The 26,880-nt window shown below is 48.2% G+C and overlaps 1 protein-coding gene across 3 annotated transcripts in view; it reads left to right on the top strand.

Moving 5' to 3' along the window:
• Positions 1 to 26,880, top strand: part of rreb1a (ras responsive element binding protein 1a) — a 184,076-nt gene that overhangs the window by 133,936 nt on the left and 23,260 nt on the right. For all 3 annotated transcript variants that reach the window (XM_052015651.1, XM_052015652.1, XM_052015653.1), the window contains exons 7-8: positions 9,123 to 9,267; positions 25,023 to 25,162. In XM_052015651.1, coding sequence (XP_051871611.1) covers positions 9,123 to 9,267; positions 25,023 to 25,162 — 285 coding nt within the window. The remainder of the gene's footprint in view (positions 1 to 9,122; positions 9,268 to 25,022; positions 25,163 to 26,880) is intronic.

The following is a 26,880-nucleotide window of genomic DNA, read 5'->3' as shown; positions in this document are numbered from 1 at the left end:
GAGTGATTTGAGGGGATTCCTCAGAGAACCTCAGCTGGGCTTACTGGGCCTCAGAATAAGCACAAATCCAGCGTCATGCTGCTGAGGCCTCGAACTTTGAAATCCATCGCTTAATCCACTTTTCTCCTCTGAGATGTTCTTTTAAAGCTTGTATCCCGACTGAGCTTCTGCTCCACAGGCCCAATGGCTTGGTAGCGCTGCTGAGAAGTATGATTGCAATATTGCCCCATATTGGTGGTGCTACAGAAATGCACAATGTTGTCATTGTAATCAGGCAACTTCCTCAGCGCTCATCCCCTTGGTATGGAGTGGGAAGGAGATCTGACCCAAAGCTGCCCAGACATCACTCTGTTCCCAGCCCCATAATACATGCAGAAGCTCAGCCATCCATCCATCCCCTGGAATTTTCTATTCTCCATTCTTGTGAGGTTATGTTCCCTTGGGAGCCCAGCTTTTCCTAGTCTCCTGGCCTGTGGCTGAGATGTTGTGCAATTGTGCTTTTGAGCGAGAGTTTTGCCTGGTCCAAGGGTTGTGGTGGGGATACTTGGCCTTGCTGTGCCTGTTCCCTTGGCAGTGGGTGTGTGTTGCCTCTTTGCCCTCAGGGCAGCAGTGGGGACTGTTTGCTGGTTGGTCAACAGGTGATTCAGATGTGACCCACTGTAGGAAGAGATCTACTTTGCTGAGGCCAGTTCCACAACACTAGAACATCCCAAGGTACTGAACAATTAGTAAGATATATCAGCAGTATGGCATCTGTTACAATGCAAAGCAAGCTCCCACAAGCAGCAAAGTGATAGTAGTCAGATGATTTGCATCAGTGATTCGGATTGGAGAATGAATATCACCTCAATGCTTGACAGAATTCTCATGCTCTTTAAGATAATCCCCTTGGGATCTTTTGTCCATGAAAGGAAGATGAGGCCTTATCTGAGAACTAGCACTTGAGACAGTGTGGCACTCCTTCAGTGGAGAGTTGGGCTAGCTTCTTGTATCTGAGTCTATGGAGTGGTGCCTGGATGCCCATTCTGTTGACAAGGAGGAGTGTGTGTTGCCCATTGCTAAGACATCCTGAGTATAGAAGTTGGGATGTTACGTTGCAGTTGTATAAAATGTTGGTGAGGCTGCACCTGGAGTATTGTGTTACAGGTTTGGTCACCCTGCTATAGGAAAGATGGTATTAAACTGAAAAGAGTATAGAAAAGATTAATGAGGATGTTGGCAGGACTCGTAGAACAGTACAGCACTGGACAGGCCATTTGTCCACCATGTTGTGCCGATCTTGATGCCAATTTATACTAAATTTCCTTCTCCTGTGTATCATCCCTATCCCTCCATTCCCTTCATACTCTTGTGTCTATCTAAAAGCCTCTAAACTCCACCAAACTGCCTGCTTCCACTACTGCCCCTGGTAACCCATTCCAGGCACCTACTTCTCTCTCCATATGAAAAAAAACTGACCCCTCACATCACCTTTAAATTTCCCCCCCTAACCTTAAAAGCATGTCCTCTGGGACTTGAGGGACTGAGTTATACGGAGAGGTTGGGCAGGCTAGGAATTTATTCCTTGGAGTGTAGGGAGAATGAGGGGTGATCTCATGTAGATGTACAGTATAAAATCATGAGGGACGTAGATAGTGTGAACACACACTGTCTTTTTCCTGGGTTGGGGAGTTGAGAATTAGAGAGCACAGGTTTAAGGTGGAAGGGAAGAGATTTAATAGGAACCTGATGGGCATCCTTTTCACCTGGAGGATGGTGCATCTATGGATAGAGTAATGCAGCGCAGAAACAGGCCCTTCGGCCCATCTGGTCCATGATGACGAGATGCCCAACTAAGTTGGTCCCATTTGCCAGCTTTTAGCCCATATCCTTCTGAACCTTTCCTATCCATGTACCTGTACAACTGTCTTTTAAAAGTTGTTATTGTACCTGTCTCATCCACTTCCTCTGGCAGCTTATTCCATATACTGACCACCCTCTGTATTAAAAAAAAATGCCCCTCAGGTCACTCACGGTAGCATAGCGGTTAGCGCAACACTATTACAGCGCCAGCGATCGGGGTTCGATTCCTGTAGCTGTCTATAAGGAGTTTTTACGTTCTTCCGTGTCTACGTTGGTTTCCTCCAGGTGTTCCGGTTTCCTCCCACATTGCAAAGACGTACGGGTAGGTTAATTTGGGTTTAAAATGGGCGGCGCGGACTCATTGGGCCGGAAGGGCCTGTTACCACGCTGTAAATAAAAAAAAATTTAAAAGGTTCCTATTAAATCTCTCCCACTCACCTTAAACCTATGCCCTGTAATTCTTGTTTCCCTAACCCTGGGAAAAAGACTTTACACATTCACCCTATCTGTGCCCCTCATAATTTTATAAACTCTGATAAGGAGAGGCTAGAGTTGCTCTGGGGATAAGTTGTGGAGGCCGTCTGGTCAATGGGTTAATAAGAGTAATCAGAGAAATATAAAAGCTGTGAAATGCAGGGCCGTGGGACATGCCCTTGCCAGTGGAGAGAGAAAAACTGAGGCAATGTCACAGATGGATGGCTTACACCAGAAATGGCCAGTGTGATACAGACAGAACATTAACTGAAGTTGGAGACTTCAGTATTGAGTCCTGCAGGATGCAACGTGCCCAGACAGAAGATGTGGTGCTGTAGTTTGTACTGGCCTCTGTAAAAATGCAGGGGGCTGCAGACAGATTGGAATGGGATGGAGGATTAAAGTAACAGACAAAAGTGAGCTCAGGGTCATTCCTGCAGACTTGAGGGCAGGTGCTTCACAAAGCGGTCACCCAGTCTGTGTTCAGTTTCTCCAGTGTAGAGGAGATCACATTTGTGAACATCGAATGTAGTGCAATAGATTGGGAGACGTGCAAGTGAAGCACTGCTTCACCTGGAGGAACCGTTTGGGTCCCTGGATGGTGGAAGAGGAAACACACTTCGTCAAAGTCGAGTTTATTGTCATTTGCACAAGTACATTCATACACAGGTGCAATGAAAAACTTACTTGCAGCAGCATCACAGGCACATAGCATCAGATACACAACATTCACAAGAAAAACGTAAATTAAGCATAAATTGTACACACTTTTACAAGAAAGAGCTCAATTAGAAAGTCTGTTGTAGTGCAAAGTGGTCATAGTGTTGCTATACTGAGGCAGTGATTAGGGTTGTGCAGGTTGGTTCAAGAACAGCTACTTCCCTTCAACCATTTGGTTCTTGAACCTGGTGGTGTGGGACTTGAGACTTCTGTACCTCCTGCCTGATGGTCACTGCAAGAAGATGGCATGGCCCGGGGATCTCTGATGATAGATGTTGCCTTCTTGAGTGTCTCACTTATATCATATCCATGGTAAATAGTACCTGCTGCTACAGAGATCCCTGATGCATTCCTCATTCCAATTGCTTTGTTGCTTGTCACAGAAATTGTTTACTTAATGCATGAGCAGTGTTCATCTCGTACATCTATTGTTCTTGGTTGTAAAGCTGTGCATTGTTTAAGCCATGTAAGCTGCCCATGAGTTCTTGACTGTGCTCTTTAATCATTCTGTATCTAATTACCTGCATTAACAGCCTGCAGCAACTGTGCAGTGCAGCAAGGCGATTATGGTGTGGCAGGAAGAGACTTGTACTCTGTCTGGGACCCAACAATGTTTTTGTTCTTGTCTGCTCTTTGTTAAATGGCAGGAGTTCAGATACTCTGGGATGGAGTACAGGCTGGGTTAGTTGCCTTGGTAACAATATACCTGCTCTTCCTAAAACCAGTCTTACCAGTATGTGTTTGCATAGAGTAAAGGCTATAGTAAACTGTGCTTTTTCCAGCCTAAGCCCTTTTGGGTTGCGTGCCAGAATCTACCACCCCTGAGCTTGCTTTTGTGATGGGGAGGCAGTTCATGCATCACTTACTTCTCCACTTTGAGACTGTCCCTTTGGCTGAGAGCAGTGGGATGGGTGGTCAGATCTGAGCAACGATCCAGTGGGCAATGGTAGGGGAGTGAGTCCCTGTCGTTAATGTTGGAAAAGGCATCGCGGGCCAAACAGTTCCCGTTTCTTCAGAGCCCATGTGCTACAATTCTAATGAATGTGTCCGAGGGCTTGGCAGTCAGTCCAGCTCCAGTGCTGCACTGGTATTGCTTTGATCTTGAGCCTGTGCATGTAAACCTGAGCTCATCCAACACTCTCTGCCTGTGTCCCATCTTGCACCAGCTCCTGCACTTTGCTCATACACACTGAATTCCATCTGAGCAGTGTTATGCTTTTGTCAAACCTTGTTTTCAAACCCCTCTCACCCTATATGTTATCAGCTCCCCCTCTTCCCACCTCGATGGCTCTGGTCTCATGATTATCCCTGAACTTAATCCCTCCTCTTCTGGCTGCCGTGCCTCCAGCTGCCTGGGTCCCGAGTTTCAGAAGACCTTCTCTAAAGCCCTCCAGCTTTACATCTATACGGTAGTATAGATAGCGGCAGAGTAGTGTAGTGGTTAGTGTAACGCTATTACGTCGCCAGCGACCGGGTTCAATTCCGTTGCTCTCTGTAAGGAGTTTGTACATTCTCCCTGTGTCTGCGTGGGTTTCCTCCCACATTCCAAAGACGTACAGGTTAGGAGTTATGGGCATGCTATGTTGGCACCAGAAGAGTGGCGACACTTGAGGGCTGCCCCCCCCCCCCCCAGCACATTCTCAGTAATGCAAAAAGGCACATTTCACTGTGTGTTTTGACATACATGTGACTAGTAAATAAATATTTTATCTTATGTTGAAGATGTTCCTTGAGAGCCACATCTTTCACCCAGCTTTGGGCACTGACCCCAACATCTCTCTATGTGTTTAGTGTCAGGCTAGTCTGAATTGAAGTGACTGGGATGTTTTTCAGTGTTAGGGGTATTGTAACATTTGGTGGAGTTACAGATCATTGGTTTCCAGCCGCCATAGCACTTTGGCCCAAGAAGCTGTGGGAAGAGGACCTCCCAAAAGTAGATGGATCTGGGAAGGAGCCAGGATGTCACCATTGTTGATCACACTTTTGGCCAACACTGGAGGTTTAACTTTATTGCAACTACCACAGGTGATCCACCACAGCTTGTGGAATGTTCATCCGGCACAGGGGCAGCAACCTCAGGTGCTACCCATCCGTGCAGATGTTCGGACCCCTGCTAGTCTGGGTTGTTGATCTGAGTGTTGGCCATCTCTCAGTGTCAGTCGTGACAGCTGTAGTGCAGAAGAAGTCCGTTCAGCCCCTCTCTGCTGTGCAATCCCTGCAGTCCCATTCCCTGTACTCCTGCAAATATTTATCCAGTTGAAAGTCAAAATTGAATCTACATCCATCAAACTGTCTGGCAGTGCATTCAGATCAGGACTGCTCATTACATAGGGACGTTTGTCCTTGTCGCTGCTGGATTCTTTCCCCATTGCTTTCAACCTGTGTTCCCCAGGTCCTTGAACTATCTGTGATGAGAACAGCTTCCCTCTGCACTAACCAAACCAGTCACGATCTGTCAAATCTCTCAACCTCCTTTCCCACAGGCCGGGCATTTTGTCATAGAGTCACAGACTTGTACAGCACAGAAACAGGCCCCTTGGCCCACCACACCCATTTCAACCTCATCTATAGTAATCCCATTTACCTGTATTAGAACCGTACCCTTCAGTATCTTGCCTATTTAAGTGTCTGTTTTAAACATAGTGATTGTATCCGATTCCACTACTTCCTCTGTCAGCAAGTTCCAGATATCAGCCACTCTCACTTACCCCTCAGATCACCTTTAAAACTCCTTCCTCTCACCTTAAACCCATGCCCTCTTATGGTACCCCAGTGTAAGGTGTGGCCTTGTCTGGGCCATTACAAACCTATTCTGAACATCTCTACCTACTTTGCAGTGGAATTGAGGATAATATCAGCAAAGTTTATTCTTGTTGCACAAGGCAATTACCCTCAGTGAACTAATTTCTCTTCGTTTCAATGAGAACAACCTCGTAGCTGAAATTCCTCGTCCCTGGAACATTCTAGTAAACCAAAATACAGCAAGTGTCAAAAATTTGAGGGGGAAACAGAATTAACGTCTCAGTGACTATTTTTCACAACTAAGAAGTCAAAAGTGAAACAAGTTCTTAGTTGGTGCACTGTAGTGGGCTGGAGAGGGCAGAGGATAAAAGTGCTGGGGTGGAGAGTGGAGAGGCTGAGTGATACGACTGGGAGAGGGTGATGAGACTGGATAAATCTGTGTTTGCACGAGGAGGTGAACGAAATCTGAAATATCAGAGGTGACGAGGATGCTGGAAATGTGAGGCACACAACTGGAATGGCCAGTTTTCTGACATGGTGTAGTTCAAGCATTTCATTCCAGTCCTCGAACTGAGGCTTATCTTGACAGATCGTGAGGTGTCATTCCTCGAGCTTACTTTGGACTTTGTGGGAAGAGTGCAAGAGATAGAGAGGTCAGAGTTACTTGGGGACTTTGTGTGACAGGCAACCAGAAGCTCAGGGTCGCCCTTGTGGACTGAACACAGGTGTTCCAGAAAACAGTCACTGGAACGTCGATAGATGCTGCCTGATCTGCTGAGTTCCTCCAGCATCTTGTCTGTTGCTCCAGATTCCATCATCTGCAGTCTCTACTGCAGCCAATCTGTGTTTGGTTTCTCCCGTGTAGAGGAGACCACATGTTGAACACTGAATACAGGACACTAGATTGGAAGAAGTGCAAGTGAATCACTGCTTCACCTGGAAGGACTGTTTGTGTCCCTGGATGTGGGAAGGGAAGAGGAGAAAGGACAGGTGTTGCACCTCTTGCATTTGCAAGGGAACGTGCTGTGAGTAGGGGAGTGGTCAAAGTCAAGTTTATTGTCAGATGCACAAGTACATGCATGCACACGTGCAATGAAAAACTTACAGCAGCATCACAGGCATATAGCATCATAAGCAGCATTCACAAGAAAAACATAAATTAAATGTGAATTGTACACAATTTTTGCAAGAAAGACCACAATTAGAACAAATAAAAAACAAAGTCCATTTTAGTGCAAAGTGGTCATAGTTTTGCTAAACTGTTGTGATTAGGGTTTTGCCAGTTGGTTCGAGAACTGAATGGTTGAAGGGAAATGGCTGTTCTTGAACCTGGTGGTGTGGGACTTCAGGCTTCTGTACCTCCTGCCCAATGGTTGGCAGAGAGGGAAGAGTGGATCCAAGAGTTGTGAAGGGAAGAATGCCCCACAATGCTGAAAGGAGAAGGGAGGGGAAGATGTAAGATATCTTTATTAGTCACATGTACATCGAAACACACAGTGAAATGCATCTTTTGCGTTGAGTGTTCTGGTGCAGCCTGCAAGCGTCACCACGCTTCCAGCACCAACATAGCATGCCCACAACTTCCTAACCCATACCTCTTTGGAATGTGGGAGGAAACCAGAGCACCTGGAGGAAACCCATGCAGACACGGGGAGACTAGTGACCTTGAGTTGCCTGTTTTGTTGAGACCTGCCCTGGACTCTCAGCCATCAGACTGCGGTAACAAGAACACTATGCAATCCTCCAGTGTGGGATAACCAATGTTTTGTGCAGGTTCAGCATAACCTCCCTGCCATGGAACCTGTAACTTTATCTGTGAATTCCAGATCCCATTTACTTTGCCACCTGCTTTCTCGACCTTTTGTTCCTTTACTGCTTTTAAATTCCCCTCTGTAGAAGGTTAATGCAGGAATGTGGACTATCCTGCTGTCAGAGTCACATCACATCATTTATTGCAGAACAATTAAAAGGGGCTTTTCAAGATCTCTCTCTCTCTCTCTCTCTCTCTCTCTCTCTCTCTGTCTCTCTCTCTCTGTCTCTCTCTTTCTCTTTCTGTTTCTCATTAAGCCACATGGATGTTGAATCACTTCCATTGAGCCACATGAATGTTGAATCACTTCTAGCAAATAGGGAATTTGCCCTGTTGCAGGCTGTGGAGTGGTGTTCCTCCAGAGACAACATTAAGTGGGCCACCGTAATGCTGATGACACCTAATTATTGAACATTAAATGCCAGGTAGAACATACACCTTGGAGCTACCAGGATTCCACACCTCTTGCGCTAAAACCTCAGTGGATGTCTAGTTACATTCGGGAGCACGTGTGAAACCTGTGTGTGTACTCACTGCTTGTACACTCCTGACCCTTAAACTTCTGTCCGCTTACTGAGGGATTAACAGTTTTGTGATTTTTATGTCGACAGTGGATCCCAAGGGGGCATAGGTCAACATCCAGACATACGTAGCTCTGGATCCCACCCCTGGAGCACTGGGAGCAGCTGTGGGTCCCACCCCTGGAGCACTGGGAGCAGCTCTGGGTCCCACCCCTGGGGCACTGGAAGCCACTTAGGCTCCTACACTCTGGTAAAGTTACACTGCCCTTTGGTAGCAGAGAGTGTGTAGATTTACAGACCAATGCCAGGACTACAAGGGTTAATTATTTGACAAATCATTAAAATTAAGGTTATATTTATAAAAATTTGGAGATTGTGATTGGAGTTACCAAGATATTGAGGGGAATTTCTGGAGGCAAACTAGGGGACGTTGTCTAAAAGTAGGAGTTAGCACAAGGGCACATGGTCTGTAGCCAGTCCTCAGCAGTAAAAATCATCAGGTGCCACACACACAGAGGGCAGGAGAGATTTGGAACTCTATTCTGCAAATGGCAACTGATGCTGGGCCAACTTGAGATGGATGGACTTCTGTTTGCCAAAGTCATTATAGATGGAATTAGATCACAGATCAGCCGTGATCTCATTAAATGGTGGGATAGGTTAGAAGGGTTGATTGGCCTCCTCCTGTCCCTCTCCTCAGGAGGAAGCCACTGTTCAGTCAAGTTGAGTTTATTATCATATGCACAAGTACTGTGAGGTACAGGTGAGCTACATGAAAAACTTGCAGCAGCATCACATGCAGGTAGGTTCAGATAACACACAGAACATAAATTATAAATGACTTGTACAAGACAGTGAAGAGGAAAAAAACCCGCAAAACAAGATGTTAGTGCAAAAAAAACAGTAAGTAACTAGTCCATGGTAACAAGTTGTGCAGGTCAGTTCAAGAACCTGATGGTTGGCAGTGCCAAGCAGCGGTGTCTGACCCCAGCTCTCTGGTTGTGTTTTTCCAGGCACATGAAGATCCATGAGAAGGAGCCCCCCCTCAATGGGGCCTCAAGCCCCCCGTCGCCCAGCAAGCGCCGAAGACTCTCGGTCAAGAGGAAACTGAGCCAAGAGGAAGGCGAGTCGAAGGAGGAAGAGTCTCCCAGCAAAAAGGTAATCCGATCTAGTGAACACTTTGTGTGATATGAGCACATATCGTATCCTGGTTGGGTCTTGGTCTAAGAAGGGTTTGGCTGGAATTAACCCACTCATCCCTCAGACCATCTCTGCTGGGCCCAGTCATACAGTTCACTAAGCTCCGCCATCCTTTTCCTTCGCAAAGACCACACCACAGATCCACAGCATCTCTCATATAACATGACTGTGCCCCTGCCTCTGCTCGTCTCTTGCTGAATCCCTTGGTCAAGGTCTCCTCACCTCCTCACTTCTTCCAACACCCTCCTGGTCAACTCTCAGACTTTACACTTGAGACCATCCAAAGCTTCGCTGTCTCTGTCCTAACTGTTTACCCCATGCCCACTGACCCCACTAACTCACAATTAAATAAAGCCTTACTCTTAGAAATCCCCCCCAGGGTCTCACCCCCTTCCTTATTTCCTCCAGCCCTATAATCATCTGAAATCTCTGCCCTCCTCCATCTCTGACCTCGCAGTTTAATCCCTCCCCCACTGGCTGCCACACCTCCAGTTACTGGGGCCCTCACTTGAAGTCCCTCCACCTTTCTTCACCCTCCCTCCTTTAAGATCTTATTTCAAGTTGTCAAATTAAGTTGAGTTTATTGTTACAGGCACAAGTATGGTGAGGTGCAGGGGAGCTACATGAAAAACTTGCAGCAGCATCACAGGCACGTAGGCACAGACAACACACACAACATAAATTATACAAGACAGTGAAGAAAAAGTCTGTGTGCAAAACAAAACATTAGTGCAAAAAGAAACAAGATCAAAAACAAGTCCATGGTAGTGCAAGAGGTGGTCCATAGTGTTCCGTTGCTGAGGCAGGGTTAGGGTTGTGTTATTTGAAACTAATCTCTCTGGAGGAGCCTCTGGTCATTGAGTCTCCACCTCTGTCCAATAATCTCTGTGTGAAGCACCTTGAAGCGATTGTATGCAATAAAGCTGTGAGATTACTGAGAGCTTTGGTGAAGAGGGAGGCACCGTGTCAGGTTACTGGTATTGGATGTACCTGAATTGTTGTGTCTATTAGCCAGTTTGCTGAAGTCTGCTCCCCGTCGGAGGTGTTCCACAAGGTCAGCATCACTTAGTAAACACCATTCTCTCCCCAGCCCCATCCCCATCCCAGAGTCTCCGTACATCACTGAACCACAATGATACAGGCTGGACCCCTGCTCCATTCTGAACGATGTCCTGTTGTCAGCAGGAAGGAGGTTACAGCAGGGTCTTGGCAGCCTGTTTGTTTACTGGACTGGAGCATTTATGTGGGAAGTCACCCAGGACAGAGGAGAACTGGCTCGGTTACACTACCTACTGCAGTTGAATGTCTTGCTGGCATTCTCAGGAGAGTTAGCCTGGTAATGTGAAGCCTGTGGAATGAGAGTAAGGGGAATGTGGGCAGACACAGTCCCTCCTAGTCATAGAGTCATAGCGTAATACAGTACAGAAACAGGCCCTTTGGCCCAGCTTGTCTGGGCCAACCAAGTTGCCTATCTGAGCTAGTCCCATTTGTCTGCATTTGGCCCATATCCCTCTCACCTGAGCGGCTCCCAGTGCTCCAGGGGTGGGACCCAGAGCTGCTCCAGGGGTGGGACCCAGAGCTGCTCCCGGTGCTCCAGGGGTAGGACCGGACGCAGACTGGGTGACCACTTAACTCTCCATCTGCCGTGGCTGTCTGGAGCTCCCAGTTGCTAGCCATTTTAATTCCCCTCCCCATTCTCACGCCAACATATCTGTCCTAGGCCTCCTCTACTGCCAAGATAAGGCTAAACGCAAACTAGAAGGACAGCAACTTATATTCCACCGGGATAGTCTACAACCTGACAGCGTGAACATTGAATTCTCCAACTTCCAGTAAACTGCTCCTGCTCTGTCCCTTTTCTCTCTCCTCATGATCTACCCAATTGCTGCTCCAGCCACCCCATCCCACCCTCTCAGCCACCATCACCCTGCTTCTTTCCCCTCCTCCACCCACTCCGTCTGCCCATCACCCACACCCTCCTCTCATTGGGTCCCCTCCCCACCTCCCTCCCTTGATTCCAGGCTCCACCTTCCTCTCCTATCAGATTCCACCATCTGTAGCCCTTTGTCACTCCACCTGTCACCTCCCAGCCTCTGTCGCTGTTTCCACTCTGCCTCTCACTTGGATCCACCTATCACCTGCCAGCTCTTCCTCCACCCCTTCTCTCCACCTTTTTATACTGACTGTCTCCCCTCTACTCTTTCAAATGTCGAACTGTCCATTTCCCTCCACAGTTGCAGCCTGACCTGCTGAGTTCCTCCGGCATCTTGTGTGTTCCTCCAGATCCCAGCATCTGCAGTCTCTTGTGTCTCCATGTCCCTCCAAACCTTTCCTATCGACATACCTGTCTAAATGTCTTTTACATATTGTAGTTGTACCCACCTCTATCACTTCGTCTGGCAGCTTGGTAGCATAGTGGTTAGCATAATGCTTTACAGCGCCAGGGACCAGGGTTCAAATCTGGCCACTGTCTGTAAGGAGTTTGTACGTTCTCCCCATGTGTCTGCGTGGGTTTCCTCCGGGTGCTCCGGTTTCCTCCCACGTTCCAAAGACGTACAGGTTAGGAAGTTATGGGCATGCTATTTGGCGCCGGAAGCGTGGCGACACTTGTGGGCTGCCCCCCAAAATCACTACGCAAAAGATGTATTTCACTGTGTGTTATGATGTACATGTGACTAATAAAGATCTTATCTTAAAATGTCCCCTCAGGTCCCCATTAAACCTTTCCCCTCTCACCTTAAATCTATGCCCTCTAGTTTTAGACTCCCTTACCCTGGGAAAAAGACTGTGATCATCCACTCTATCTACGCCCCTCATGAATTTATAAACCTCTGTAAAGTCACCCCTCAGCCTTGTATGCTCCAGAGAAAACAATCTCAGCCTATCCAGCCTCTCCTTATAACTCAAAGCCTCCAGTCCTGGTAACGTTGTTGTGAATCCTTTCTGCACCCTCTCCCCTTTAATGGTCCCTGTGTTAGAACTGCTGGCTCTGCACCCTGCCATCTCGGGCAGCCCTTGTGCTCACCTTTTATGAAACCTCTCCCCCACCAGTTTATTCCCTGGCTCCCCCGAGGTGTCCATGCCTCAACAGCCCTCTGCCTGGAGTGTGGCTTCACCTCATCTGGGTTGTGGGCTGTGGCTGACAGGCAGCACACCGTCACCCTCCAATGACACTAGCTGCACTCTGCTGAACCCCGTGGGCACACCCTGTTGTGGCAGTGATATGGGGTGGAGGGGTGCAGTGGCCTATGGCACAGGGAGACGGTAGTGCACTTTGTTACCAGTACGTCACTCTCCTGATAACAAGGGTCACAGAGTTGACTGGCCCTACCTTAGGCAACCCTGCATTCACTTCCCCACCAGTGCCAGGTGGAGTTCAGCTTGGTGCAGACCGAGTTACTGACCAACAGTTGCATGACCAGGACAGGATATAAAGAGCTGATACTTCAAAGGCAGGGCCAGAAATCCCACACTTCTGCAGTACTCCCTTGGGATCGAGGACAACTTACTTCCACTCCAGTTCTGTGGGTTCTGAAGCGGCCAGTGTGGGAACAGTAGGCTCTTCCATACACAGAACATAGAACAGTACAGCACAGGAACAGGCCCTTCGGCCCATGATGTCTGTGCTCACCATGTTGCCAATTTAAACTAATCCCATCTGCCTGCTCGTGGTCCCTCCATTCCCTGCCTGTTCATGTGCCTGTCGAAATGCCTCTGAAACGTTGCTATCGTATCTGCTTCCACCACCTCCCTGGCAGGACAATCCAGGCACCCGCCACTATCTATGTAAACAAAAACTTGCCTTGCAAAACTCCTTTAAACTTTCCCCCTCCCACCTGAAACCTATGTCCTCATGTATTTAACATTTCCACCCTGGGAAAATGACTCTGACTCTCTATCTAAGCCTCTCATAATTTTTTAAACTTCTATCAGGTCGCCCCTCAGCCTCCAACACTCCAGAGAAAACGACCCAGGTCCAACCCCTCCTTATAGCTAATACTCTCTAATCCAGGCAACATCCTGGTGAACCTCTTCAGCACCCTCTACAAAGCCTCCACATCCTTCCAATAGTGGGGCGACCAGAATTGCACGCAGTCCTCCAAATGTGGCCTAACCAAAGTTTTATACAGCTGCTACATGACTTCCCAACTTTCATACTCAACATCCCAACCGATGAAGCAAAGCATGCCGTACACCTTGTACTTTACCATCATATCTACTTGTGTTGCCACTTTCAGGGAGCTATGGAGCAGGAGCTGAATGAGGTGGTGAGTGGGTAGTATGGGAGCCTGCACTTTCCACTGCTTATACTGGGGCTCTGTCTGGTCCTGAGGTATGGACCAATGTCATTGATACCATCCCGAATGCTCCTTCTCTGAGTGATCAAGGGCCAGAGATTTCCAAGAGTCATTCGGATGTTGCATTTCTTTGGGAATATCCTTGAATTTTTTCCTCTGTCCACCTGGTAAGCTTTTCCCATGACGGAGTTCAGCATGGAAATGTCTGATTCAGGAGTCTGGTTCTGGAATATGAACCATGAGGCTATGAGGGGATGTTGGGCTGGGAGAGAGCACTGACGTTGGTTCACTTCTCCTTCCAGTGGACTTGGAGGATTTTGCAGAGAGAGTGATAGTGGTGTCTCTCGGTGCCTTGACATGCCTGCCACAGGATGTCTATGTCGCAGTAGCATATGGAAGGGCAGGGAAGACTGTTGCCTAGTAGACCATGAGCTTAGTGCCAGATCTGAGGTCTTTGAACACTCTTCTTCGGCAGCCCTTGCACACTGACTTAGGCAGTTAGTTCATGAAAACTGCATGTAGCTGAGTATATCTATAGAACCACACGTCTTTTAATGCCTTTCGTAACCTTTGAATGGCACAAAGCACTCTGCGGCCAAGGAAATGCAGATGTTGCAGTGTTAAAAACACAGCAGCCAGATTGTGCACAGCAAGCTCCCACAAACTGCAGGGTGATAATGACCACTTCATCTGTTGTAATTATGAGGAGTAAATACTAGCCAAGGACAGCAGAGATTGTTCAGCAGTCAGGCAGCATCATGGAAAAAGAAACAGTGTTCTGATGAAGGGTCTTTGACCTGAAACATTAATCCTGTTCCTTTCTCCACAGATGCTGACTAACCTTCTGAGTGTTTCCAGCACTTTGTTTTATTTCGCATAGATTTATAGAGTTATACAACATGGAAATAGACCCTTTGTTGCTATGCAGTTGCTACTGAAACAGACCTTTTGGTCCAACTTATCCATGCTGACCAAGATGTCCATCTAAGCTAATCCCATTTGCCCCCGTTTGACCCATGTCCTTCTAAACCTTTCCTATCCATGGACGTGTCCAAACGTCTTTTAAACATTGTAAACCTGCCTCTACCACTTCCTCTGGCAGCTCATTCCATATACCCACCACCCTGTGTGTGAAAAATGCGCCCCTCAGGAAATGAGGAAGAATCTTTCTATATATTTATACAGCATGGTAACAGGACCTTCCGACCCAAGAAGCCCACGCCACCCAATTACACCCATGTTAACCTACTAACCCATGTGTCTTTGGAATGTGGGAGGAAACCAGAGCACCTAGAGGAAACCCATGCAGTCACGGGCAGGACACCAAATTCCTTGCAGACAGCGGTGGGAATTGAACCCCGATCACTGGCACTCTAATAATGTTACGCTAACTGCTACGTGACTGCCACCATGAAATTCTCACCCTATAGTGTTGTGGAGACAGAGTCATTGAATATATGTTAGGCAGTGTATCTTTGTCTCTGGGCAGTTAAGAGTTTGGGGATCAGCAAAGGAAATGGATCTCGGCCAAGATCAAAGACAGTTGGACAGGTATATGGATTGGAAAGGTTTAGAAGGTCATGGGCCAAAAACTGGCAAATGGGACTAGCTTAGATGGGGCATCTTGGTCAGCATGGACCAGTTGGGCCAAAGGGCTTGTTTCTGTGCTGAGTATATCTATAACTCTAAGATCAGCCCAGCTATTATTTAATCAAATGGTGGAACAGGCTTGATGGGCCGAGTAGCCTTCACCTGCTCTTAGTTCTCATGTTCCTCAGACTGTAAGGGCACAGCCAGCAATGTGTGTTCATCCAGTGGGAACAGCTCACACTCTTGGCACCTGGAGTTTGCATTTAGATCAGAGGAGCGGTTGGGAAGGGGGGAGGTCCAGAGTTCCAGCATGTTCGCGGTGGGGTGGCTGTGAACAGGAGAAGAGGGACAGGGTTAGGGAGAGCATCAGGGGCAGACATACCCTCCTGGCCCACTGGGAGATCAAGCAGAAGCAGTCTCTGTGTCCTTCTCTGGCGGGGTGGAGCCACCCACCCTTGACCGGCTGGAGACTGTATAGCAGGGGGTTAGCAGACTCAGGCCCCTGGTTACCTTCAGCTGTCCCAATCCATTGCCTCTCTTACTTCTTCAGGCAGGAGCATATTGCAACCAGGAGGCTGAATGTTGACATCAGTAACCTTCCCCTGCAGCACTCTTTCTGCACATGGGTTAAACTGCAGCATCCGTTTCTTGTGCTGCAGGGGGCAGTTCAAAGTAAAAATCACCTAGCTGATGTTAAAAGCCTGAGTTTGTATGGCACCTATCATGTTATAATGTGCTTCAGGGAAATTGTTGAGGGTGTTTATTAGTCAGCACGCTCACGTAAACTCCCCCAGTGCCCCCGTATCTCCTGTGTCTCCCTGAGAGAGTAGGTGAGGCTTCAAAACTCAGTGACAATGGTCTCTACGTCACTCCACAGTGCCACAAAAATAATCTTAATTAAGATTTGGCACTGCCACATAACCGTAAGCTTGGTCAAAGCAGTGAGCTTTGAGGAGCAAAGAGGCGTAGATAACTGGAGGGGTGTGGGGAAGCAATTCGAGAGTTTAGGGGCTCAGTGCTGGAGGAATTAATGTTGAGAATGCTGAGAGGTTGTAAGAGCAAAGCAGGTTACCGAGACGATGTGGGGTGGGACTGCGAAGGAGGTCGAGAAACCAGGGTCCAGTGTGTGTGTCAGTGAGCAGAGGGCCAGGGGATGAATGGGACTTGGTGCTGGTGTGGCTGATGTAATATCCAGCGAGATTATTGTGGCCATGCCTCGCAGTGACTGGGTGAGAAGGGTAAAATAGAATACAGCAGGAGAGGGAAGGAATTTCTTGACCGGCTCTCCCCCTGCACATTGCCACTGAGGTGAAGCTGTGGGGAGCTGCAGCCTGTCAGCTTGGGTTCACTGGGATGAGCCTGGGATTGCAGAGGAACACTTCCTGTTGCTAGATGAGGTCAGTTACTTTGCAAGTTGGCTGCACCTATCAGTGCTGTATCAAATTGTCCTGAGACACACAAGACAGCAGATGCTGGAGTCTGGAGCAACACGCAAGATGCTGGAGGAACTCAGTGGGTCAGGCAGCATCTATGCAGGGGAATGGAGAGTTCTTCATCTGGATTCAGATCGTCCATCTGCTCTAGGGCCCTGAGTTTTACGATATGCTGAAGTGATCTTTGGGAGTTTGCCCTAGCCAGTGGAAGGGTGGGTTCTTATGCCAACAGTAATCCTCGCACAGGAGAGTTTCCAAGCAAGATTAGCCTGATGTGTGGTGTCAGTGGGGCAGTGTGGAATTGTGCAGTGTTAGGCACACATTGTTGAAGGAGACACGTATCGCTTGGATCAGGTTTGCAAACAGGCTGTTGGCTTTGTCACACGTACACCAATAAAATCTCATCTGGGTTCCCAGACGTCAAACAATGGGCCCTTGTCTCTCTCGGTGGGGAGCGGCTGAGCAGGTGAACTGTTCGAAGTGGCAAAGTCAACTCTTCCTGTGAGGTGGAGCCAACTGCTCTCACCTTCTGCAGCAGCACTGGAGACCTCTTTTGCCTTGCCCTTTATCTGAGGGAAGCGTGTGTGGACAGGCAGTGTGAGAGATCAGGAATGTGACACTTTTGCATTTCAGGCGCTGGTGTTTAAATCGATCGCTTGCGATTTACATTGCAAGCTCTCTTCCCTAGTCACTCTACCCCCCTCGTTCTTCCTGAGTTAGGTTGCTCGAAATGTTGCGGCCATGTCTGACCCCTGGGTGACCTCTGGATCAAGTATCCATGCCAACACTAGAACGTAGAACAGTACAGCACAGAAGCAGGCCCTTTGGCCCACGGTGTTGTGCCAAACTAATTAAACTAGTAATTAAATGCCCCTTAACTAATCCCTTCTGCCTACACAATGCCCATGTCCCTCCATGTTCTGCATATTTATATGCCTATCTAAGAGTCTTTTGAAAGCCGCTATCATATTTGCCGCCTCCACCACCACCCCTGGCAGCCCGTTCCAGGCACCTACCACTCTCTGTATAAAAAAACTTGTCCTGCACATCTGATTTGATCTTTCCTCCCTCACCTTAAATGCATGCCCTCTGGTATTAGACATTTCGACCCTGGGAAAAAGATAGGCGCTGTCTACTTTACCTATGCCTATTATAAGGTCTCCCCTCAACCTCTGCCACTCCAGAGAAAACAACCCAAGTTTGTCCAACCTCTAAGCTGCTGTTTTCAGCGATGTAACCTGGCTAGGCTGCCCCTCTCTCAGCTCATCTATCCCAGGAGCTCCTACCATGGGCCTCCTCTGTTCCATTGCTCTCCTAGCTGAACCCCACCTTCTGCCTTCTGCACCCCTCCCAGCCCCAGTTCACACCAAGAGCCATCACCCATTGCCCCCGTGCTCTCTGACCTTAAACATTGCCTGCATTTTAAAAGCAATGGCTCAATTGTAAAATTCTCACCAATTTTCTTCAAATACCGCCATGGTCTTGCCCTTCCCTCCCTCCTTAATCCCCTCAGTTCATTAAACTCTGCACTGCTCCAATTCTGGCCTCTTGATCATCCTTGAATTCAGCCTCCACTACTAAACTTCCCCACCAAGTTCAAGTTTATTGTCGTGGGCATACATTATAGAGGGTATAAATACCATGAAGATTAGCTTTTTGCAGTAGCAGCACAGTACATTACAAACATGGCAAACCTAAATTAAGGTAAACTTTCTATAAATTGTACATAACTTACACGAGAAAATAAACATAACGACACTAGCGCAAGTTGAGAGAGAGAGATAAAGAAGTATAGTCCGAGGTAATGTTAGGGTTTTTCAGGTCAGTTCAAGAACCTGATGACGGTGGGGAAGAAGCTGCTGTTGAACCTTGAGGTGTGGGTCTTCAGGCTCCTGTACCTCCTGCCTGATGGCAGCATCGAGAAGAGGGCACAGCCCGGATGGTGGGGGTCCTTAATGATGGATGTTGCCTCTCTGAGACATCACCTCTTATAGATTTCCTCGATGGTGGGAAGAGCTGATAGAACTGGCTGTGTGTACTGAGATATAGTGAAAAACTTTGTTTTGCATTCCATCAGATAGATCGTTCCAAACATAAGTACATCGAGGTAGTACAGAACCTCTTTTATTAAAACTCTCCTTAAAACCTATCTCTTATACCAGGTTTATGTTCATCTACAATATCTGTTATCCAGCTTAGAGTCAAATATTCTTTGATAAAACTATAGGAGCAGGAGTAGGCCACTCAGCCCCTCAAGCCTGCCCCACCATTCAATATGATCATGGCTGATCTGCCCCAGGCCTCATCTCCTCTTCTGTGCCAGTTCCCCATAGTGCTCAGTTCCTTGATCGTTCAAAAACACATCTACTTCCTCTTTAAATACACCCAATGATCTAGCCTCCAAAACCCTTTGGGTAGGAAATTCCAGAGATTTACCACTTTCTGTGAGAAGTTGCAGCACAGCTCTGTTTTAAGTGACCGCTCCCTAATCTTGTAACTATGTCCCCTCATTCGAGACTCTCCCACCAGTGGAAACATCTCAACGTCTACCCTGTCAAGCTCCCTCAAGATCTTATACATTTCAATAAGGTCACCCCTTATTCTTCTAAACTCAGCAAAGGGCCTGGGGGTGTTTAGTTAAATTAGAAGCACTGTGTGAATTCAGTTTATTGTTGTATGGATAACTTGACATACCTTAGGTTGAAATTATAAACGCACAGTGCTGAAAATATTCAGCAAAAAACAAACTGCTGGAGGAACTTGGTGGGCCAAGCAGCATCTATGGAGGCAGAGGGATGGTCGATGTTTTGGGTCGATATCCTGCATCAAGATATGCTGCTTGACCCACTGAGTTCCCCCAGCTGTTTTGCTCCAGATTCCAGCATCTGCAGTCTCTTGTGTCCCTGGAAATACTCAGCAGGTCAGGCAGCTGCTGTGGAGAAAGAAACAAGTAACATTTGAGGTTGAAGACCATTCATCAGAACTGGGAAAGAGAAAGAAGCAAACTAGTTTTAGATTCCAGGGAAGGTGAGGTAGGGATAGGATCTTTGGTTAAGATAAGGCAGGGTTGGCCAGTGTGGGCCCTGGGGGGTAAGTAATGATCGATGGGTTAATGGCTGCAGTCAGAGAGTGATAATATGGACAAAGGAGTGTGAAATGTTGTGAAAGGCAGGGCTGAGGGACACACCCGACAGGTCAGGCTGTACAAATGGAGAGAGGAAATGTCAAGCTGTCAAGTTTATCGTTGTGTGCACAATTACAGTGAGGTGCAGGTACAATGGAAAAACTTACTTGCAGCAGCATCACAAACATGTAGATTCAGACAACACACAGAATATAAATTATACTAGACAGTGAAGAAAGAGACTGCAAAAACAAGTCATTAGTGCAAAAATAAACCACAATCAGAGACAAGTGGGTAGCCTGTATATGGAGTGAGCTGCCAGAGGTAGTGGTTGAGGCAGGTACATTAACAACCTTTAAAAGGCACTTGGACAGGTACATGGATAGGAAGGGTTTAGAGGGATATGGGCCAAATGCAGGCAAGTGGGACTAGTTTAGATGGGGATCTCAGTTGGCTTGCTGCAGAGACTGGAGCACAAAGCCTAGCCCAACCTTCCAGTGCTGTACTGAGGAAGCACTGCACTGCCAGAGGTGCTTCTTTCAGATCCAAGCTATTAAGCTAAGGCCCCATCTGCTCTAAGATTCCATGGCTTGTATTTCAGAGCAGAGCTGGTGATCTGGTTGTTACCTATCCCTCAGTCAACATTACTGTGGAATTACCTGTTCATTTGTTGATGGGTTGGGGGCGGGGGCTGCTGTGAGGTGGGCTGGGACAGCAGTGGACCTTATCTACCAGGGGTTGGGCAGCCAGGAGGGAGCTGGAATGATCAGAGGGTCTGGGACGTGCACTGCTGCAGCAGAGAGTGCTGAAGTAGGGGTGAGCTGTGCGGTGTTGCAATAGATAGTGCAGCTGCCTCACAGTTCCAGCCCCCCAAGTTCGATCCCTACCTCAGGTGCTGTCTGTGTGGAGTTTGCACGTTCTCCCCATGACCATCTGGGTTTCCTCCAGGTGATCCGGTTTGCTCCCACATTCCAAAGGCGTGGTTAGTTGGCTGCTGTAAAGTGACCCTGAGGTGTAAGAGGTGGCAGAATGCTGGAAGAATACACAGCATCCTGTCGCAAAAAAAACCCACAGAGCTTTTGGACACGTGAGAGAGGTAAAAACAAGAGGGTTACACTGGAGAGGGGGAATCAGACTGGTGGGATAGCTCTGTGGGCTGGCATAGACTTGGTGGGCAGCATGGCCTCCCCTCTGTGTTGTCATTAGTATGTATCATGTGTATAGCTTAGAGTCATGGCGTTATATAACATGAGAAACAGGCCCTTCGGCCCAACTCGTTCATGTTGTCCACCTGAGCTAATCCCATTTGCCTCATTTTGGCCCATGCCCCTCTAAACTATCCCTAGCCATGTACCTGTCCAAATGTCTCTTTAACATTGTAATTGTACCCGCCTCTTGCTGCTGCAACAAGTGGTTACGATTTACAGGACACTGCAAAGTAACTTGGGATATCCCGAATGGGATATGAGATGCTGTAGAAATGGGTCACTGCTCTCTGAGTGCTTATGGCCTTGGTTAAGTCAGCTGCTGAGCTCTCTGGGCACTTCCCCTGCCAGTGGATTACTGGAGTATGGCTGTGGTGTGCCTTCCAGAGATTAGAGTAATCTAAGGCTTCAGTCGGGGACAGGTGGATGGTCAGGACAGGGACCGAGGTTTCCAGCTTCCAGCTGTTACTTGAAGAAGACAATATCTCCCTTTGTTGGGCAGTGTAAGGCTGTAATGCAGCGTAATGCCAAATCAGCAAGTGACAGCCTGCTCTTTAAATGCCCAAAAAAAGATGGCCCTATTTCGTTTTGTTGTGTCGCTCCCTAACAGGCAGACAGTGGGCTCTGTGTAATTGTTTCAGCCTGACCTTTCTCTGTGGCCGCAGTTGCTCAGATGATGGGGAGAGAGGCTTCAACAGGTTCAATTATTTACGGCCAGGAACTCTGGCCTCGTTCCCATTTTATTTTCCCCGGCTGTGGCAGCCCTCTTAAGAACACATGGCAGTGATTGCAATGGCATCATTCTGGGTCTTGGTGTGCCTGGAGGTGAGGAATGGGGAGCTAGAGACGGGACGCGGGAGGGAAGGTCGGAGAAAGAGAGGCGGGGAGGTTGAATTTCGCAAAGGTAGCCAATCAACTCATGCTGCAATGTGGGAAGCATGGTGGCCAAGTTATGCACAGCAAGATCCCAGTATATCTAATGAAGCCAGGGCGTGGATCTCCCGGAAGCCTTCACTCCACCTGAGGGGACAGGTGAGACCCCAGCTGAATAATCATTAGAATGATGGGCCCTGACAATACAGAGGCCTGCTGGTACTCTACAGCTGGGACTAGCTGGCCATGAACTCACAGCTCTCCCACACAGAGCATCCTAGTGCGAGCTGCAGTTGGTTCTGGTACCTGGGCAGGCGGGTGGTTCTGACGTAAGGAGAGGCTGCCAGGTGTGTTGACCCAGCTCTGTCCTCCCTCACAATCAATAAAGTAATACAGCACTGGAAACAGGCCCTTCGGCCCACCATGTCCACGCTCACCAAGTACCCATCTGTACTAACCCCATGTACCAGCACTTGGTCCATAGCCTACGAATGCCGTGGTGAGTCAAGTGCTTGTCCAGAAGCTTCTTCAATGTTGTGAGAGTCTCTGCCTCCACCACCTTCTCAGGCAGTGTGTTCCGACTACAACCACCCTTTGCGTGGAAAAAGTTCTTCCTCAGATCCCCTCTAAACCTCACGCTCCACTCCTTAAATTATGTTCTCAGCTGTTAGACAGAACTACGCTGAGGAAAAGTTTATGTGCTTTATCTATCCCTCTCATAATTGTGTACAGGTCCACCCCTCGGCCTTCTCTGCTCCAAGGAAAACAAACCCAGCCTCTCCAGTCTCTCCTCATAATTGGAATTGTTTTTTTTTATTGTCACCTGTACTGTGATACAGAGAAGAGCCTTTGTTTTGTATGCCATACATAAGTACATCAAGGTAGTAAAAATGAAACAATGCAGAAAATAGTGTTACATTTACAGAGAAAGTGCAGTGCAGGTAGGCAAATAAAGTGCAAGTGCCATGATGAGGTAGATTGGGAGATTAGTTGTTCATCTTTTAGCGTATGAGAGGTCCGTTCAAGGGTCTGATAACAATGGGATAGAAGCTGTCCTTGAGCCTGATATACGTGCTCTCAAGGTTTTGTATCTTCTGCTTGACAGGGGGTGGGGAGAGGAGAGAATGACTGGGGTGGGAGGGGACCTTGATAATGTTGGCAGCTTTCCGGAGGCAGTGGCAAGTGCAGATGGAGTCGATGGAGGGGAGGCTGGCTTTCATGATGGACTGGGCTGTGTCCACAACTCTTTGCAATTTCTTGCGGAGTTGGGCAGAGCAGTTGCCATACCGAGCTGTGATGCATCCGGATAGGATGCTTTCTATGGTACATCTTTTAAAATTGCTGAGAGACCACATCCTATCCCAGGCAACATCCTGGTGAATCTTCTCAGCACCCTCTGCAGTGCAATCACATCCTTCCTTACAGTGTGGTGACCAGAACTGTGCAATGTTCCAATACAAGGAGAAGGGCAGGTTTCAGGAGTCTGAGGAGTGAATATCGAGTGGGCCCAGGCTTGAGGGGTTGATTGGCATCTGTTCTAAGTTCAGCTGACTCGGCAGGAGGACTGGGCTCACTGAAGCATTACTGACACGGCCCGGAAAACACATCCTCTGATACTACTAAGCTGCACCAGAAGTAGGAAGCTAATCTTTCATCCACTGTTGGATGTCCCATTGGCTGTTGAAGGAATGCCAGGCTCCTGTCAGTTTGACAGTGCCCACTTCCTGAACTTTGGTCGTTTTCTCCCTCTTGCTCACTGTCCCCTCTCCCGTACCTTTCCGGTACGAGGAGCACCCTGCGAGTGTGCAGGACTGCTACCGAGCTTGGTGCAAGATTTTCACCACCCTGGCAGCAAGCTTCCCCACCCACGGGATAAGAGGAGGAAGTGCTCCTGTTCTCTCTCTCACATGCCTATCAACTCCCCCCACCACCACTCTCTCTCCTGCCTCCCACATACACAATAGGGACAATTTACACTGAGCAATTAACCTACCAACCTGAACGTCTTCAGAGGAAACCGGAGCACCCAGGGAAACCCACAGGGTCATAGGAAGAACGTGCAAATTCCACACAGACAGCATCCGAGATCGGGATTGAACCTGGGTCACTGGAGCTGTCAGGCAGCGGCTCCACCAGTTGCACCACTGTGTCATGGAGACTGTGAATGTCCTGCTGGAGACATGCGAGAAAGTTGGGGCTGCTGGGGTCTGTGACTTGATGACGTGGATAGGGTTGATATTAGGGAAATCAAAAGTATTACAGAAGCTGGAAATCTGAAATAAAAACGGAAAATACTGGAAGCACTCAGCAGGTCAGGCAGTGTCTGCAGAAAGAGAAATGGTGAATGTTTCAGATTAAAGATCCCTTGTCAGAACTGGGAAAGTGAAAACAGGTAAGGAGAGACGGCAGAACGAAGGGAATATCTTCGATAGAGTGAGACTGGATGACCTAATGTAGCATTCAAGATCAGATTAGGCTTCTTTCTCTGTGTAATGTGTTGCTGATGGTAAGGCTGTGGGACATGCCGAGCAGCCTGACTGATCAACATGCTGAGCAAGAATGATGCTATGAAAGAGTGAATTGCCTGAAGTTGGAGAATTTGGTATCGAGTCCTACAGGCTACAGTATGCCTAGATGGAGGGTGAGGTGTTGTTCCTTGAGCTTGCATTGGGCCTTGTTGTGGCAGTGCAGGAGGGCAGTGTGTGGGATGGGGAATTAAAGTGGCAGGCAAGAGGAAGCTCAGGGTCATTCCTGTGGGCTGAGTGCAGGTTCTCCGCATATTCAGAAACATTTCCTCGCAGCAGAGGTGCCTAATGCATGAAGGCATAGGTTTAGGGTAAGGGGGAAGGGATTCGGCTCAGATGGAACATAAGGAAGAATTTTTCCACCTGTAATATGACAGTGGGAGGTTAAGAGATAATATCAACAGCTCCTTGTTGTAGAAATACATATTGGAAATAAAACAAAAAATGCTAGAAACACTCAGCAGGTCAGACGGCATCCATGGGGGAGATAGAGACAGAGTTGAGGACTTTTCATCAGAAGAGACTGTATTCTGTCTCCACAGATGCTGCCTGACCTGCTAAGTGTTTCTGGTATCTGCAGTATTTTGTTTAGATTCTCACGGAGTTGTTCTCATTTTCATTTAGTTTTTAACTCCAAACTCTGCCCTCTCTCCATCCCCGACCAGGTTAACCGAGAGAATGCCTCCGACACAGAGGAAGAGAAGAAAAGCGAGGAGATTCTTCACTGCCCCGTGTGTCTCAAGACTTTCATCTGCAAGTACGGCCTGGAGTCCCACATGGAGACGCACCCTGACTCCACCTTGAGGTGAGCCGAAGGTCGGCCTCCCCTTCACAGGGTCCAGTCCCTCATGGGGAGCCATTGCCTGTTTGTCAGCTTGCCACATCGTTCAGGTCACAGTTGCTGAAGCGGTCCATGCTGCTGTCCTGATCCACCCAGTTCATCCTACACCCATCCCAGCCCCCCATCACCCTGACTCTTTTCCCTCCTCCCCCCACTCCATCTGCCCATCACCCATGCATTCCTCCCACAGTGAGACACTCCCTCAGTACTACCCCTCGCATAGTGCAGCGCTCCCTCAGTATTGCCCCTCCCACAGTGCCACACTCCCACAGTGCAGCGCTCCCTCAGTATTGCCCCTCCCACAGTGCCACACTCCCACAGTGCAGCACTCCCTCAGTATTGCCCCTCCCACAGTGCCACACTCCCACAGTGCAGCACTCCTTCAGTACTGCCCCTCTCACGGTGTGGCGCTCCCTCAGTATCGCCCCTCCCACAGTGCGGCACTCCCACAGTGCAGCGTTCCCTCAGTATCGCCCCTCCCATAGTGCGGCAACTCCCTCAGTACTGCTCCTCTGATAGTGCTGCCGCCCCCACAGTGTGGCACTCCCTTGGTACTGCCCCTCCCACAGTGTGGCACTCCCTCAGTACTGCCCCTCCCACAGTGCCACTCTCCCACAGTGCGGCACTCTGTGCAGCATCCTATATCAGCGGAGAGGTCCCTGTCTCTGCATTGAGGGAGATCCAGTGTTCCTGTTTCCATTGCTGTTCACTGCAGAAACCTCCTCGTAAGGAATCGGTGCTGACTCAATGCTGCTCCCATGACACTCACACCAGCTGTCACCTCAGTTATTGGACTTGATTTCTCCCTGCCCTCCCAGTATGTCAATGTAAATGGAAGTAGAAATTTGTCTATGCTGCACTGTGTGCTCACTTTTGATATCCTCTGGAGGGCGGTGGTGTTGCAATTGAGAAACAGATTGCATCGTGCAGTAGCTGCCATGTTGCACATTCTGCATAGGTGAATGTGAATGAACCTCTGTTCCCCACCTCTGCAGTAGAGGTCTGGATTCAGGATTAGGGTTACGTTGCTTTGAGATTTGCGCTGCTCGTTTCTTGAAAGGAGTGAACTCTGCATCAGAGGAGGGCAAGGTGAAAGAATGGACAGGGATGGATTTTGAAGTGGGGCTTTATGTCCGAAACTAATCTCCCAGGACACCACTCCACTCTCTGAAAGAAAGCAACCTTCTCCGGCAATTTCCAGATAACACCTTTGCCTCAGTCTACGTAGGCACAGCATCTTTTAAAAAAATCTCAGTAACCATGGCAATGCTTGCATTGGGTTATGATGGCCATTTCCTGTAGAGTTATTCTGACCATTACCACAATGCCCACTTCTGCAAGCTTCAAGCAGAAAATCATGTAGGGAAAGCTAACGAATCCTAATATCTAAGCTGCCTCCTGGCCTTCAAACCACACAGGGAAATCAAAGTCAAGAACTGCAGATACTGGAAACATGAAATAAAAACAGAATGCTGGAAACACTCAGTGGGTCAGACAGCAGCTGTGGAGAGAGGAACAGAGTTATTGTTTCATGTGGATGACCTTTAGTCAGTTCTGACGAAGGGTCTCCAACCTGAAACATTAATTCTGCTATATCAGTTTCTCTGTCCATTGTTGCTGCCTGACACCTGTTGAGTGATTCCATCAAATCACACTGGTTGCCTGAAGATTAAGACCAGCTT

Source organism: Pristis pectinata, chromosome 5, assembly GCF_009764475.1.
Source record: "Pristis pectinata isolate sPriPec2 chromosome 5, sPriPec2.1.pri, whole genome shotgun sequence".
Classification (NCBI taxonomy): domain Eukaryota; kingdom Metazoa; phylum Chordata; class Chondrichthyes; order Rhinopristiformes; family Pristidae; genus Pristis; species Pristis pectinata.
Note: the sequence above shows the minus strand (reverse complement) of the source record. Positions and strands in the feature narration are given on the sequence as shown.